The sequence below is a fragment of the Lycorma delicatula genome, chromosome 12, assembly GCF_047948215.1.
Source record: "Lycorma delicatula isolate Av1 chromosome 12, ASM4794821v1, whole genome shotgun sequence".
In the NCBI taxonomy this organism is placed as follows: domain Eukaryota; kingdom Metazoa; phylum Arthropoda; class Insecta; order Hemiptera; family Fulgoridae; genus Lycorma; species Lycorma delicatula.
The window spans coordinates 9,010,676-9,029,021 of NC_134466.1; the positions used below are offsets into that span (position 1 = coordinate 9,010,676).

The 18,346-nt window shown below is 29.4% G+C and overlaps 1 protein-coding gene across 1 annotated transcript in view; it reads right to left on the minus strand.

Annotated features, from left to right (window-relative positions):
* Syn (synapsin) overlaps nt 1-18,346 on the minus strand; it is a 72,023-nt gene that overhangs the window by 43,616 nt on the left and 10,061 nt on the right. The window contains exons 5-8 of the mRNA XM_075380370.1: nt 13,520-13,655; nt 10,703-10,807; nt 8,668-8,873; nt 5,373-5,637 (exon numbers count right to left, since the gene is read on the minus strand). Coding sequence (XP_075236485.1) covers nt 5,373-5,637; nt 8,668-8,873; nt 10,703-10,807; nt 13,520-13,655 — 712 coding nt within the window. The remainder of the gene's footprint in view (nt 1-5,372; nt 5,638-8,667; nt 8,874-10,702; nt 10,808-13,519; nt 13,656-18,346) is intronic.

Here is an 18,346-nt window from a genome sequence, read left to right on the forward strand (position 1 = left end):
TGTCTGTATGGTTTGAGTTGTATCATTATTTCGACACCATGTCTGATACTGGTTCAACTGATAATAGTGCGAGATTTCTAATGTCCCCTCTGAAAAAAAAACACAAAAAAGCCCTTAAGTTGTGCGTAAAAACACATCATTTTTAAACGGTTACAACAGCGAATTACAAAATAATCCAATGGGTTGATTTCAGATGTCGGTAATGAACTGTTAACTTAAGTGAAAGTTGTACTGCTTCAGTGTACAATCTACTAATAAATAATGGTTTCCTAAAAAAAACAAAACCCTGCAGATCAATTGGGAATTGGATAATATAATAGAAAACAAAATTGAGTGTCCCACTGTATCTCTTAATACTGACAGCACTATGGATTTCTTGCAATCAGATGACAAAAACTGAATTGAATTTATTATTGGTTTATTGTCATAGAAATTTAATCTAAGATATTAGTGAAATTTTAATGTTTGTAGACAATTGACGATTTCATAACTCTTAAAATAACTCAAATAAAATGACATAATTTATTTAAATTTAAAAAATGTATAATAATTTAAAATATAACAGCACGCGGTTATTGAATATTAATGTCCTTTTAGTTTCTTTTATATGAATCAGGATTTACAGGAGATGCTTGTGAGTCGAATGCTTGTGACTCAATAAGCGCAGTTTGTTTACTTGAACTCTAAGCTAACTGAAGAATAAGTTATAGGTTACATAAGTTTTAAGTTTGTGTGTAAGAATATGGAATAGACATTTTTTACTATATAAAAAATTCCATACCTGACCGAGATTGGAACCTAGGATGAACATATAAAAAACTAAACTGCTACCGCTCTGCCATGGAGATTGGTATTTAATTTTACTTTACTAATTTATGTCTTTTCTGCATTTGAAAGTATGGAATATTTATATTCCACTTATATTAATATTTGAAAATAATGGAAACAAGAAAATACTGCGGGATGTCATGTCTGGAGAATATGAAGGTGTGGCATCAATATGGTATTACTTTTAGCTAAGTAATCGCAAGTTAATAGTGAAGTGTGAGCTGGAACATTACTGTGATGCAAAATCCAAGAATTGCTTATATTTGTGATCATTCTCTTCAATCTGTCTCATATAAATAGCATAAAACTGCTAAATAGTAGTGTTTGTTGACCATACAACAATGCAATAAGAATTCATAATTGACGCTACCATTGTAATAAAAAAAAAGAGTAATATAAGCCTTCATATTCTATCAAACTCAGTAAGCTTTCCTCAGTCTCAGTTCTTCAGGAAGCTTCCATCAAGATGATCAAACTTTGGTTTCAATATCATAAACATACACCCTTTTTTCCTGTTTAGCCTTGAAGTGCAATGAAGTGTAGTCTTGTACAGTCTCAGGTTGACCCTTCCTGAAAAGTATGGTTAATTGAAACCCACTCACCAAAGAACACCGGTATCCCTGATCTACTACTCAAATCTGAATAAAAGTAACTGCCTTTAATAGGATTTAAACCTTAGGACTCTTGACTTCGAAATCAGCTGATTTGCGATAATGAGTTCACCGCTAGACCAATTCAGTGGTTTATAAATGTACATCCAAGTATTGTTACATACTATGATACATTTGATCGATTCTGAATCATCAGCAATATCAGCTAAGAATTGTTCTACGATGTCGCTTTTTTTAAAAATTAAATAGTTTTGAAACAAATTTTGCTGTAATTTTTTCATATTAAAAATGTTAGTCAAAGTTGTTTTACATGAGCCGTAAGAGATTCCAAGTTCTCCACCAAGTTTTCAACAATTACTGATTGCAATGTTGTTTATTATGTAAATATTTTTACTGTTTATTGATGTGTTATGACTTTCAACCTTTTTGAAATCTTCATGGTCTTCTTAAAACCGTTTGTACCATCAATGTCAATATAACAATCTTACCAAAAGTCTTTTCTAATATCCTCACCACTTCAACGCACTTTATTCCATTTTTATTGCAAAATTTAAAGCAAATCCTTTGTTCCATCTTAAACTAAATAAATTACCACCAATAACAAAATATATATAAAATTTGAACTACACATCTAATGTGGCTGAAAATAGTAAAACAAAATTACCATACTATGGGAAAAAAGATGAATTTTGTCGAAAAGATGTGAGCAAAATACAAAAATTCTTATTTTTTTATCACACTTCATATATATTAAAAATTATAAAAACATACTGAAAACAAACAGACTTGCATTAATTAATTTAAACATTTTCTATATTTATAACTAGTAAATATTTCCAAAAACAATTTTGTAAATTTCTATTTCTGATTCCTATAAAGAATTTTTTCAATTTTATTTTCTACATTCTGTTTTTTTTTGTAAATACCTACTTCATTATTATTATTATTATTACCTTTTATGACCGCATAGGATTTAGTCAGTCCATTATCTAAGTCTCTTTGATGGGATTGTTTGGGCCTTGCAGTCCTCCCTGTACTTTTTCATACATTCTGATCTTTGTGTCCTTTCTAGTTGAAAATGTTTGTGTGTATGTGTGTGTGTGTGTGTGTGTGTGTGTGTGTGTGTGTGTGTGTGTGTGTGTGTTGATAATGTTCATGTTGTGAGTTTTTTCTTGTGAGTCTAAAGCTAGTGTTTTTGTTCTTGATTTTCTTGTTTTAATTTTATTTTCTCTGTGGTGTCAGATTCTCTCTTATTTCTCTAATCCATCTGCATCCTGTCTCAGTTTTATTCGAATTGAAATTGTACTGTACTATTGTGATTCTGCTGCATAAGTGGCTTCTGGTTTTATAACTGTGTTGTAGTGCCTTATGTTTGTGTTTATTGACAGGCATTTTTTATTCTAAGTGTATCAGGTTCATTTTTGAGATTTAGCTAGTTTGTTGTTTGTTTCTTATTATTTGAATCAAGGTTTTTTCATTTAGATTGTTTGTTATTATTTTTTTCAAGTATTTAAATCGAGTTAATATTTTGATTTTATTTTTGTTTATGTTTACTTCTTTTAATCGTGTTGGTTTTTGGGGCATTATTTCTGTCTTTTTGAATGATATTTTGAGGCCCATTTTATTTGCAATGTTTTGAAGTTCTAATATCTGTGATTTAACTTTGTTGATATCACAAAGGCAGTGATATTTTGCCAAGTCATTGGCAAAACTTTATTATAAACATAATTAGATTTATAATTAATTACTTTATCTTAATTTTTCATTATTAGTTTTTATAATTTATTTGTTTTATAATTATTTAATTATAATAAATTTGAATAACTTATTACAGATAAATAAAAAATTTATTTATTTTTATAATTTATTTGGTTTGATAATACAATTTTATAATTTAAAGGAAAATAAAAATTATTTATCATCTCTTTTTATGTGGTAAATTTATTTCTTTTCTATTTTTGTATATAAATTGATATTTATTAGTCTTTTATATATAACCTTTATCAATTAGTAAGTATTTTATCAAATTTAATTCTTTATTTCTCAATATTATATTAGTTTTTGATAAATATCTGGTGTTAATTTTTCCTTTTTTTATGTTTTTATCCAAAAAGTGAAATTCATTATCATTTTCAATTTCCAGAGTGTGTCTAATATATTACTAAGAAAACTATATAATTTTTTAAATTATTCTATTTCACTTTAAATTAGATTGCGTTGATATCCACAGTAGAATGTTAGCAACTTCTGCTTTTTATTCGAAGGTTCGAAGTTGTAAGGTATGATTGTAAAAGACATGTAAGGTATGCTGTTTTTCACACAATACAAAAAAATCATTATCATCCATCGGCAGCTGTTATAGGGCATTAGCTTGTTGTAAACTTAAATCAACAATAAATTTTTTCTTTTACATTACAAAAATTTTATCGACATATTTAATGTATCACTTTGTATTACACATGTTTTTAATATTGGTTGTTTATAATGTATTCCATATAAGAGAGTAATTTAATAAAGATGCAAATTGCTCTGGAGCTAAAGCGGTTTATTTAATTAATGCAACATTTTTATCCCTTTTCAACATAATCATCAGCAATATTAGTAATCTTGTCCTACCTCTGAATCCGCTTATTTATGCTTGTTGCAAAGAAATTTTTGTCTTGATATCAAGTCAGTTTAGAACATTTTCTTTGAAGTAGTTGCCTTACACATCTTATTACAAACTGCTTCCTTGAGTGGACCAAAAAAGTGAAAATTTGATGTGGTCATGTCACAATTGAATGGTGGGCAGTAAATAATTATTTCTCAATGCAATTTATCAACTGTTTTTTGAATTATTTGAGCTGTGTAAGGCCAGGTGCTTTTGTAAAGCAGAATGACATGTTTGAGCTGAGATCCAGGGCATTTTTTCCACACAGCTGGATTCACTTAAGCATATCGAAATAGTATGCACTGTTTACTGTTCACGATCTAGATATCTGACAAAAACTGGGCCTTTTGCAACCTGGAGGCAGTTATCACAATCTTTCCTGCTGATGATTGGATTTAGAATTATTTCTTGATAGGTGAACATGTGAACTTTCACTCCAAGTTTTGTCTATTTGGTTTTGATTTGGATTCATAATGGTAAATCCATGCACAGGTTAGAATACTGTACAAAAAATCATTATCTTTCCCTGCTACGATTGTTTCAGCTCTGTGCACATGCAAAATCTTATCTCCTTATGGTCATCTGTCAACTCTCTTGGAACCTATTTTGTGGATGTTTTACAAAACTCGAGCTTGTTGGTATACTGACAATTGTAACTTTTCAGTTATTAGCTCAACTGTAATCTATTGATCTTCTTGGATAAGAGAGTCTATGAAAGTTTCAAACACTGGAATAGAAACATCAATTTGATGTCCAGAATAGTGCTTGTCAGTCGCTGAAGTTCGAATATCTTTAAATTTTTTTACTTGTTTTTTTAAATTTCTGCAGTTTATATAACTTTGTCCATATTATCTGATCATGTAAGGGTAAATGTTAACCAGTTTTTTACCTCTGAAAAGCAGAAAATGGATCGCTGCACATTCTTCAACTAATTCACAAACCTCAAAAGAACTTGTGATCGTAAAATGAAATTTTGAGGTCATAAAACACTTTACTTTAACAGTATCAAAAGTCATTACACAGTTACCAACTTACTGTTCTGAAAGTATCATAATGTCTAACTGTTATTTGCGTCTTTAGTTACTGAATGATCCTCATATTATGAAAATAACAAAAGTATTTCGGACATCATGCTACTTAGAGGTGGGTCCATTATTAAGCATTATTTCTGTAAATAAAATAATTATCTAAAGTAATGATATCTGTGCACTTAACAAATTACACAGACACCATTAAAAGTCAAAAATAAAGTTTAAAATAAAGGATTTAAATAGCGTACAAACCTGCATTTTTTGTGTTACTAATTCGGCGATGTGTCTTCGATCTTCTTCTTGTGAATCACCCATCAAATTTAGAGCACTATCATTAACTTCAATAATATATTCACGGCCATCACGTGATGTTATCATTTCTAATGCACACATGTCTAATCCACCAAATAATGATGAAACTTCATCAATCCACATTTTGTATCGATCGGTCATTTGTATCTGTTCTAACATCGCTGAACCTGTATTTGTTTTCCAATTACCAGAAATCGATTTCCTCCTGAATAAAAGAAAGATATTTATTATTTTAATGTCTTTATAATCAATTATATACAGTTATTCCCAGCATGCTGATTGTTTTTCATCGTGATTTAACCAATTTCTAATTGTTACATACATATATAAATATATGTAACCTATAACCCCAATTTAAGTAAAAAAATATTAAAAACAAAGTAGATTACAAACATGCAAAAAAAGTTTTAAACTACTGGTAATTTTTTTTACCAAAAACAGAATGACAAAATTTTTTTTTTATATTTTCCTTAGATTTATTTTCATTATAACATTTTTCTGGCATACTATTTGTAATAATATTAAACATTACTTTCTTATCAGCCACACTTTCTATATATTCACATTATAAACAATTTTAAAATAATTGTAAAGTATTGAGACTAATACTGTGGCTTAAAAAGTCCATTAATTTTTCTGTTTGCTAAAAAAAAAAAAATTCTTTTCAAAAAATAACAATATTCACTTCTATCAAACCAGATAACAGAACTGTTTTCGTGTAGTCCAACAACAAGAAAGGGACTTATTATACTTTATTAAATTACTGAACCATTTAAAATATAATTAAAAAATTTTATTTTACAGTGATGACATTACTCTATCAATGAATTTTTAAATAATAGAGAGGGTGGGAATTAAATCCCTATTGAAAATCATTTATAACTTTTTTAATACTTAACTAATTTTCATGAAACAAAAAAAAAATTTGTTCATTACAACGATAGAATTGTTATGCATTGTTAAAATTTTACATAAGCACCATCATTATCCACCAGTTTCTGTAAACGAATGGAAATGTTTGTGACAGACTTCTACAGATAATCCAGTGGTACGTTTCCAAGAACTTGGTGAATTTGCTCCTCCAATTCATCAAGAATTTTTGGTGTTGTGGGATAAACTTCCTCTTTCACTCAGCTCCAGAATAAGAAGTCACAGGGTGTTAGATCAGGACTCCTTGCTGACCACGAGATCCCAACCAGTATCTGGAAAATTGGTGTGGAGCCAATTTTCCAGGATTGGTATCATCCTGGAAAACTGGCTTGATACCAATTTTCCAGGATGCTGGAAAAACACAGACAGGAGGTGGGGTGCCATCTTGCATAAAGATTAGTCATTGTAACTGTCCTATGTGGATACAATACTGTGAACATAATCTTCAAGTATATAAAGGTACTGTTCAGCATTCATTGTGTCCCAAATGAGAAATGGACTCACAACTTACATGGATGTCATACCTCACCACACTGTGACCTTTGGGCCACCTTGGCTTTTTTCAACAGCCATCCTCAGATCCTCTGTTTCCTAATAATAACAACTGTACTGGTTAACAAACCCCCCAACGTGAAACATGGCTTCATCTGACCATAGGATATTATTGAAAATATCGAACCAGTAGCATACCAAGCAAGCATCATCTCCCCATATTCCAACCAATTATCACAGTCTTCTGGCAATAATTCCTGGCAGTAATATGGTTTCCATGGACGAAAATTCAACTCTTTCTTCAGAACAGTTTGGATTGTGTGTCGGGTTAAACCGCTTTTGTAAGATGCCTGTCTTTGTGATTTCTAAGGACTTTGAGTGAACATTTCCTGAACCACTTGAACATTTTCCTCCGTCCTGGATGTTGAGGGGCGACCGCATCTCCTAACATCTGATACAGAACCTGTGTCCATTAACTTCGAGTGGTAATTACTTATGATTTTTTAAAATTAATTAAGTATTAAAAAAGTTATAAGCAATTTTCAATATGGAGTTAATTCCCACTCGCCCGGAATTAATTAAAAATAAAACAACCTTTAATTTTCTGCATCTTTGTTTAAATGTGTATATAAATATGTACTGAAATAATTTCAAAAATCTTATGAATTGTGAATTATTTTCAGACTTTTCAAAAAAAAAAGTATAGCATTACTTTTGGTTGCATGCAAAAGTAATTTGGTTGCATAAATGGATTAAAATCAAAGGTGAAAATGAATTTACTTTATGTTTTGAGATTTGAGTACAAAAATAACATTTACTTAAATTGGGATTTCCTTATATATTTTAATACATAATTGTAGGACTATGTATAAAATTTTGCGGCTCAAAAATCTACAAAACTATTAAATAAATTTTATTGAAATTTAGATACGCTCTAGTAGTGCATCTGTAATTGTGTGTATAAAAATGTTATTACGATTGGTTGAGTCATTCTTGAGTTACGCTCAATTTAAGATCAAACAAATTTGAGCAGGGCATTTGAAGCGTGCTTTGGTGTGATGCTGCAAGTTAGAACGTTGCCTTTTCTTTATCTGTGGTATCTATTGTTAGTAATATTAAGCCAGATTAAAAAAATATTTTAAAACCAATGAAAAGTTGTTCTTTCGCAGAACTGCAGAAGAATTTTTTATACTTAGTATTTTCATGCAATATTTGTATTTTAAACATAATTATTATGGAATTTAATCACAATTATTTTAATTTTATAATTAACTGAATATTTTGTAACGCTGTTATTATCAAGGTTTTATCATGGTTTCCCTTGATCCATCCAAGCAAATAGATGTTTTTATCCATGAAGTAAGATATGTATCCATTCCTATACGATCTATTTTCCGTGCTGATCAGAATAAAGGATTTATTTATTTATAAATGAAATTCTTAGAAGGATAATAGGCTAAATAAAGAAGCATCACGTAAATTATGTTACAGTTAGGGCTTTCAAATATTATGAAAATGTATTGGATGGGTTATGGAAAACATGACGATCACGGTCTAGACGAGTTAAAAAAAAACAGCGTTGAAATGTTAAATTAGAATGTAAACTGAAAGATACGAATAGGAAGACCAAGGAAAAGATGTTAGGGAAAATGGGAAGATATTTTAAGTAGCAATATAGAGAAGGAAATGATTACTGAACAGAAGTAATGGAGGTGTAGAACAGAATAGAGATCTATGATCGATCACCAAATCCAGAAAACACAATAACAGGAATTATATACATAAAAATAATTAATACACAGTAAATACTCACATAAATGCTTTGTAGTTTTGCCCAATTTTCTGGACATGTATATCATATTTACTATCTATGTACGGCTCTGTGGTGCAATACGTATTGGCGACAGCAACTACAGATGACATATCTTGAAAATCGGTATTCGATTCTACTTTAACTTTTCCCAGGCCACTATGTGCATGTCCTATTTTAAATACAACTGGAAAACGTGGTGCGCAAAGCTGAAATTAAAATAACAAATTGTAAAACTAATAGTAAATAGAATATTTTTAATGTATTGATTTCTTACTTTTTACATATATTCACATTGATTGTGTTTAGAACCCAATTAAATTGTCAAAAAAAAAAAACAATATTATCTATATAACAGTTTATATTAAATACAAAGGATGCTTTAAACTAGAAAGTATACAGAACTTTCTGTGTATTGTATTATACAATATACATTATTCTGTATATGTGTATTGACTTGACATTATCATTAATAAGATACGAGGCATATCTAGAAAGTAAGTACTGGTTTTTTTTTTAAAAATACACATACTTTTCAACAGAATAATTTCATTATTACATGGTAGACCATACCTTAAACAGCTTTTCTACAAAACTTCTGCCATTTTTAAGGAACTTTTCATAACTGGTAATCAGTTTTTATATTCCTTCTTTAAAGAACAGTTTGTTAATGAAGATAATCTCTGTGAACACAATTTTTTACATCGACAACATCATCGTAGCGCTGACTAGCAAGGAATCGTTTGAGATGGAAAGACACATGGCAGTCATGACTCTACGGTGGGTGTTTCAATAGCTTCCAGCCAAATTGTTCAATCAGACTTTGAGTTTTACTGACAATATGTGGACGAGCACTTTTGTGAAGCAATAAAACCCTATGACTCTCCTAAACGGCATGCCTCTCCTGTTGTTTTGGATCGCACAGCAAATTTTTTTTGATAGTTTTCACAATAAAGCAAAGCATTTGTAGTCTCACCTTTTGGCCAGAAGTCGACCAACAAAACCCTTTCTTATCTGAGAAGACAAACTTTTGTGTTGAGGTGGTGGTTTTAGAACATCTGTTATTTTGGAAATGATTGTGTTGCCTTTCCATAGACTGCTGCTTGAATTCTGCATCGATGTGAGAAACCAAAGTTTCTCATCACCGATCGCTGTTTGACTCAAAGAACTATCACCTTCATTTTTGTATCGGATAAGAAAAGACTGAGCAGGGTCTAATCGTTTGGTTTTGTGAACTTCCGTCAACATTTTCAGCACAAAATGGGACAGAATTTGTGATACCCAAGAATTTTTGTAATGATTTCATGAAAAACTGTTAGTGAAATTTTAGGGAACTCGATACATAATGAAGAAATTGAAAACCATTGATTTTCTTTAAGTTTTTCATCCAATTGTATAATCAAATCGTTATTCACGACAGAAGAGCATCCACACCTTTGTTTGTCATGCACATTACTGAGTTCCTCGTTGACTGTCCCACCAGCTTTCTAAGTATTCCACTACTCATAGCTTCTTCACCAATTTGCTGATAAAATCTGATATTTTTACATTTCTTGCATTTAAAAATTGGATAAATGCCCTATTTCCAAAATCGGTGGGATTCTCAACTGACTTGAACATTTTAAATGATGTTTAATCGACTGAAAATAAATGTCATTGTATCTGTAATGATGTCAAAGCTAACGAATGAAAGAATATGACATGCATGCTCATAGCTGTGTTGGTGGTAGAAGAAAATGTTACTTACTTTCCAGATGTGCTTTATGTATAATATTATACGCTAGTATTTTTGGGTTGAAATCGGTTATTAATTCTGTGAAGTATTAGACAATCTGAAGGTCACACAACTCCAAAAATATAAAATAAATAATAAATTGTATATTTAAGTTAAACAATGTTTTTTTAATTACATTATTAAACAACTTAAAAAACTCTAGCTGTGAATTTTGTGTTCTGTTAACAACAATCTTTATATTAAAATAAATAAAACAGCAAATTACGTTAAATATTAACACCGATAAGAAAAAATTAAACTTACCATTTCTTTGTAATTAGGGTAGTAGGTTTGATCAATTAATGGGAAATTTTCTTTTCCTAAACGTCGTTGTATTAATATCAAATGGGCAAAAACCCACGGTTTATCCTGTAAAAAAAAAATCAATATTTTATTTAAGTTATTACATAGTGTAATTAATTTGTAAAAAAGTCAATATTTTATCTTTTTTTGTTTTAATGCACACATTACTATTATTTAAAATTATGAAATAAAGATACAGAATCTGAAAATAAATTTGCAAAGAGAAAACCCAATTTACCTGAAGTGATTGAAAAGAAATTAAAAGTATAAGTTATTATAAAGTTAATCACCTTATCAGATAACGACACTGAGAAAGAATAGTAATAAATGCTGTCATTTCCTCTTTGTATATATAGTTATAGATAATTAACATATGGTAAAATATGATTAAAACAAATTATGTACTACAGTGATGCACAAGGTACTGCTGAATTTATCTGGTTGAATGAACTGCGTTTATAAGATAACTGTTTGCAGGCTGAATTGACATATTTCATGCATGTAAAAAATGTTATACATATTTAATTAGCTCGCAGGCTAATGTAGTTGTTAGCTTGTAACAAATCAGCTGTCTAACAGCTGTTTTTCAAGTCAGAGGTTCTGAGGTTCAAATCCTAGTAAAGGTTAGTTGCTTTTACGTACGGATATGCATACTAGATAGTAAATACCAGTGTACTTTGGTGGTTGCGGTTCAATTAACCACAAGTTTCAGGAGTGGTCGGCCTGAATCTGAATAAGACTACACCTCATTTACATGTCATAAATATCATTCTCATCTCATTGGGCCAGGGGGGGTTGCCTATTGTTCACTAGTTGAACAGATTGAAACATACAGATTAGGAAAATAGATTTAATTACATAAAATTATTACCTCATCCATTATTGTTGTAGCAATTCCAATATTACTAATTTTATTATTATTGTTTTTCTATTCACATTATTTTATAAATGTAATCAAAATAATTTAATCTAATACATAACTTTTTTTATAACAACTGTGGCTGACTTTGGATTGGCAAAAAACACCCATTACTATTTTTCTTATTTGATAGTCTTCATGATGAATTGATAGCAGCTCAGTGTTTCATCCCGAATTCTAGGTCTGAATTCTGGTAAGGCTATACACTTTTCATACGCTATACAAGAGGTGTTTGACAAACCTGTTCAAAGTCTAGAAATGGCGCTCATAGTATATTGCTGAGATCATTCTTAGCTTTCTGCATTGCCACTAAGAGCATGCATCATGTTACAGCAAGATACATTCATAATTCGGTTGTTGGCAGCCATTTGAGCTGATTAGTATTATGGATTTGGAAAAAAATGGATGAAAAACAATTTTGTATGGAGACCAAATATTTTTTTTTGAGAGAAAAAACAGCACAGGAAACTAAAGTTGAGATAAATAAACATTACGATGAGATTGCTCTATTAATTAGTACAATTTACAAACAATTTAGTTAGTTATTTGTACGGTCATATAAGTTCAAATGATGCTGAACATTTTGGACTGTGTATTGAGGTTATAATTGCAGAAAATATTGAAATAAAAGTTCATTATATTATAATAGAGACTTCAGAAGTTTGAAAGAGTGTATCATATTTTATACAAATATTTACGCAAGCCAAAAGTATCCGGGAAGATGGGAATCGCATTTTCTCACAGTCAATCAAACATGTGTTTTGGATGAGTAAACATATCTATTATTACATGATTTGGATCTGTTTTGATTTAATTGTGAGGAATGTTTATACCGTTTCATAACAGCTAGTGAAAATAAGATTTTATACTCTTATTTCATCAGAACCAAGGTTTATGTTTTGAACCAGAAACCAAGGAACAGTCAAAAACATAGGATTCTATCAGAGAGTTAGCTCCAACGAAAATGAAAACCATTTTAACAGCAGGGACAGCTATGGCTATTGTCTTTTGGTACGCTAGTGACATAACCTTTATCAACTTTCTGGAGAAGAGTAAAATAATAACTGGTGAAAATGATGAAAACTTCTGAATAACAATAAAGCAGGAAATGACACTTCGGTTTATAGTTAAGATACAGTAACCAAGATCTTAATTTTTATAGTGAATCAGGAAATGATCATTCTGACTAAAAAAAAATCTACATGACTTTTTACTTGGCGAAAGTCTCGATCCATTATGAATTTGTTCCACACAGTCAGACAGAAAACAAGGAGTTCTACATGGAAATTTTACAGCACTGAGGGGTGGTGTTTGAAGAAAGCGGCCTAGGCTATGGGAAAACTAGAATTGAATTACGGCTGAAAACCAAAACCATAATATTCCAACTCATTACCAATTTCTTATCTGCTATTATCTGGTAAAATACAGGACAACAAATGTACCTCACCTATCCTACTCTCCAGATTTGGCCTCAGCACACGTTTTTGTCTTTCAACTTGAAGGTAACCTTGAAAGGATGTCATTTTCAAAACATGAACAAGACTGAGTAAAATACAATCCAACAGCTGCATGCCATCTCCAAAAATGCTTTCAGGAAACATTCTTCCATAATTGGGAAAAATTGTCAGCAATGGGGATTTCTTTGAAGGGTATAAGCCGATTATAAAGTTGTTGATTGTAAAGTTTTTATTATACCAGATTGATCTCTTTTTTTAACATATTTTATTATATATATTAATAAGTTATTTACATAAATTAAACAAATAATATTTTGTCTTTAAGTAACCCCTTTATTGAACAAAACTGAGAAAAAATTTATTGAACAAAACCGGCATAAACTTTTTAAATTTTATAATTACCTGAAAATTATAAATAGCATGAAGAGAATTAATACTCGGTACGCAACCGAATTTGAAACCTAAAAGAAGATTTTTGTAGTCTTCACCAGCATCTCGTAAATTTTGACGCATAAGAACAAAGTCAGGCCGAAATGATCTGAAATAGTATTTAAAAGAATATATATATATATATATAAATAAAATTCATATACTTCAAAAACAAATAATAACACATTTTTAAAATTTAAAATCAATCACAAAACCGTATATGTAGTTATTAATGGATTAATGAGTTGATAACATAAAACGAACAACATGTAATTTTTTTTGCATTACTGCTGCAATATAATATATGAATTACATAGGTACATTATCTAACAAGTATAAGTAGCATCTTTATTTACATTAAAAATATATTTGTGACCTTCATTAGTTACTGATATTAATAACTACATTAGTGAACTAACAATCTTTATTAGTTCATTATATTATTTTGTTTTAAAGAAGGCTCTTCTCATTTTAGTTTTTTAATTCTTAATTAAAATTTTTATATCACTGAAATTCTGATCAAAAGGATTTAAAAATCCATTCAATCCTTAGCAATTATAAAAACATTAAACTATCATTTCTACCATTAAAATTTTGTTTGCGGTTGGGAATATCTCTTTGATTAGTTTAAGGTTCATATCATCTTTATCTTTCTCAAAATATATTTTATTTATCTGACCAATATGAATCAAATGATAGCGGGTGAACTGAACTGGAGATTTAAGCAGTTTATATGTTTTAAGGTAATTTAACAGTCACTACTAGGTTTACCTAAAACAACATCAGTTTGTATTTTTTATTTTTATTTTTTACTATATTCTAAAATTACTTGTTTTACGGTATTTCATTTACCAATTAATGTTCCTTATACTATTATTTTTTTTCTTTTTTCAGTTATTCATTTTTTTTTATATACTCTTTCCCCAGTGTTTACTGAAGATGATCATCTAACAAGTTGAAATAACTATTTAGTTTTAGATTTTAAGTTTAAAAAAAAGTGTATTTAAATAATATTTAAGTGCAATCTTGTTTTTTCTAATTATATTAATTTTATACTTAAAAAACTAATTACATTTACACCATGTTAATAAAACCTCAATCTGTTTTGAAAAAATGTACAGAGATAAATCAAGTTAAATGAATCTTTTACAAGTAATTCTTGCCAAGTTGCAATACAATAACTATATCCTGACAATAGTTATTTTGAATGACTACACCAAGTTTGTATCAAGTCGTTGAAATCATAACTTATTTATAGAACTGAAATACAGAAAAAATTTTATTTAACTTGCTATTTAACAGCGATTATACCAACAATTTAATTTTAAAATGTTCAAACCGGTTCTGTTAACTTCATACTTTATATTAAACTGTAAAGGTTTTAGATAAAATGATATATGTTACAAGACAATACTAATGCCAGGCTTACTAGGGAATATGGGGAGTGCAATTGATACTCATTATCTTCCCTCAGTTGACAGATATACTGCTGTGTTTATATGTATATAATAGCGATGGAAATGCAGAAAAACTTACGGGTGTTTTATTAGACGATAAATTTTTTTGGTATGAACAAATTGATTTCGTTTTCAATAAAATCAAATTATACTGCTTTGCTGTGAAGTGTTTTATTAAATGCTAAACTTGCTATCATTATTAAATATCTACTATGTTTATGAATACTCCCATATAATATCATCTCTTTGATCTCCCTCAAAATCTAAGAATGAGTTTTCAAGTTGCAAAACAGACTGAAAGACTGATGATCCACCTCCCTTTTAACACAACAGTTGAGACCGCCAAATTGACAGGATGTTTATGTTGACATAATTTTAAAACATGTGACAACCAACTGTTATGTTTTAAGCAAATATCCCAATTTTCTTATAATTTTACATTACAAGTTTTAACTAATGTTGTAAATAAAATGAATGTAAGAGTTTCTAAAGATGGAATTTCTGAAAGCGCTTGAACGTGTCGAATTCAATTGTTGGTGGTTTTTTTTATATATTAAATACAATTATGTCAGATCACTGTTTGATACCTATAAGTATAAATTATGTAGTGATACTTAGACGATTATAAATGTTAATTTATCCATGTGTTAAAGATTCATTGAATAACAAACCAATCTGGTTGTTAACAAACCATCCAACTGTCAACAAGGCTAGCTGAATATAGACAAATTTATTTATTTTACAATGAGTAAGAAGAACTACACAGATTACATATTTATTTATTTTTACAAATAATAATGAAATGAAATATGTTAACATATACTGCCTGTCAAAAAAAATCATCTGATTTTTTTATTTTATATAATAACAATGAAATATGATAAATAATAACATTAATAAATACCGATTTGTAATCACAATGAGCTTCATAAATGATTGATTATTTTATTATAACAATATAATTCTAAATAAATGAATCACACAAATTGTGGATAATAAGTACATAATAAAATCTACAATATTGCATCTTAATGATAATAACAAATGTTAGTTTATGTAATTATCGTATACTTCACCTTACATGACTTCAATAATTACGCATATCACTCCAGTAACAATAATATAACTAAATTAATAAATAACAAATTATAATCGGTTTAAAATTATATTCACATTCAATTATCATAAGTATTAAAATAATTATACAAAAATGTAATAAATAATAGTTACAATGGTCATAAATATCTAAACTTGGTTTACCAAACAAGTTTTCTTGTTCATTTAACAGTATATATATATATTGATCAGAGTTAATGATCTGAATATTTTCAATTATATCTACAATCATATAGATCTAGGATTTCTTCTATTATGTTGTTCGTGGGTCTTGTGAAGATGTATCCAATGGCCGGTATATAACTCACGCTCCTTACAGATTCATGAATATAATTATTAAAAATAGAATTAATAAAAAATAAATCTAGGGAAATCTTTTTCTCAAGATCAATCGATAAATTATCACTGGTGTCTATCGCACCTAATATATATAAATAAATAATCTTATAATGTATGTATATACGTTATATGCATGTGTGCATGTATGTAGTATATATGTGTGTATGAATGTATGTAGTATAGTAATTAATCTGTAAGAGCGACATAAATGTGAAAATACAATTAAATTAATACAAATATGCAAATTAGGTTAAAAATAGTAATACAATAATTATGAATATATTAACAATCATATTATGAGAGAGCAAATCACAATAACAATAGCGTATAAATAATTAAATCGATCAGAATATCATTATCATTTAAAAAAATATGTTATCGATGTTTATTTAAAAATATTATTTAAGTCAATCGCTGGAGATTGATAGCAAATATAATTTATGCACAGGTCTTCTTAATTGACCATTAACTGCATTTAAATCAACAACTCGTACTAGGTGTCAAAACCTAGATATTCCTGGGTGACAATTCCAAGTTCCAATACACGGGTAAGGAGTTTTCATCGGCAATTAATACTAAATATTCAACACAAAGGTTATGGGAAGGGAAATGTCATTTATTGCATCGTTGAAGATAATATAGATAGTCTTTAGACTGTTGTCTCCAAATAGACTGCACAAATTTTTGGTGTAGTTGTTGGTGGCCTAAGCAATTAATTTCAATTCTTTGGTAATTATGTTGAGGCAAAGAGGCGAGTGGACAACCAATGAGAAAGTGTCCCGGTGATAGGGGTTCTGAATCTCTGTGATCTGTGGAATTAGCGAAAATAGGACGGGAATTGAGACAGGCTTCAATTTGAGTTAAAAATGTATTTTTTTTTTGTGTTCAGTCATTACACTGGTTTGATGCAATTCTCCAAGATTCCCTATCTAGTGCTAGTCGTTTCATCTCGGTATACCCCCTACATCTTACATTCCTAACAATTTGTTTTACATACTCCAAACATTGCCTGCCTGCACAATTCTTTCCTTCTACCTGTCCCTCCAATATTAAAGCGACTATTCCAGGATGCCTTAATATGTGGCCTATAAGTCTATCTCATCTTTTAACTATATTTTTCCAAACGCTTCTTTCTTCATCTATTTGCCGCACTACCTCTTCATTTGTCACTTTATCTACCCGTCTGATTTTTTTAATTTTTCTGTAGCACTGCATTTCAAAAGCTTCTAATCTTTTCTTCACGGGTACTGTATTTTCTATTAAACATTCAGAATTCATATTATAGTTATTATAAGTAATATTATTATTTGGCCACTGGATGAAGATTGAAAAAGCCAATAAGGCCCATCCCACCAAAGTGACATATTAATTAATTTACTTGGGGTACAACCTCTAGACAATACTTCAGCTGGATTTTCATAAGATTTGACGTAATGCCGATTAGCATTTGAAGTATTTCTTTGAATTTCAGAAATTCTATTACTTATAAATACTTTCCAATTAGATGGTTGTCCATGAATGTAATAAAGTGTGCTATTGTAGAAAATGTATATAAATGTACCATCAAAATGTACATTTAAGGCATTAATTGTCTTCTATAATAAACTACTAAGTAGTAACTAACTACATAGTTCAAGTCTTGGTAATGTTATTTGTTTTAAAGGGCAAGTTTTGATTTAGAACAAAGTAGATTAGATGAAATTGTACGGTTTGGCAAATACAGTTCGTATGTTGATGCAGCAGTCATAACCCTTAACGGAGGCATCAGAAAATTCATGAATTTGAATTGAATTAACCTTACTATCATCGTTAGGTTTCATGGATCGACTTAATTTAATCGACTCAATTAAATACAACTGATTGTATAAATTGAGCCATTGTGATAATA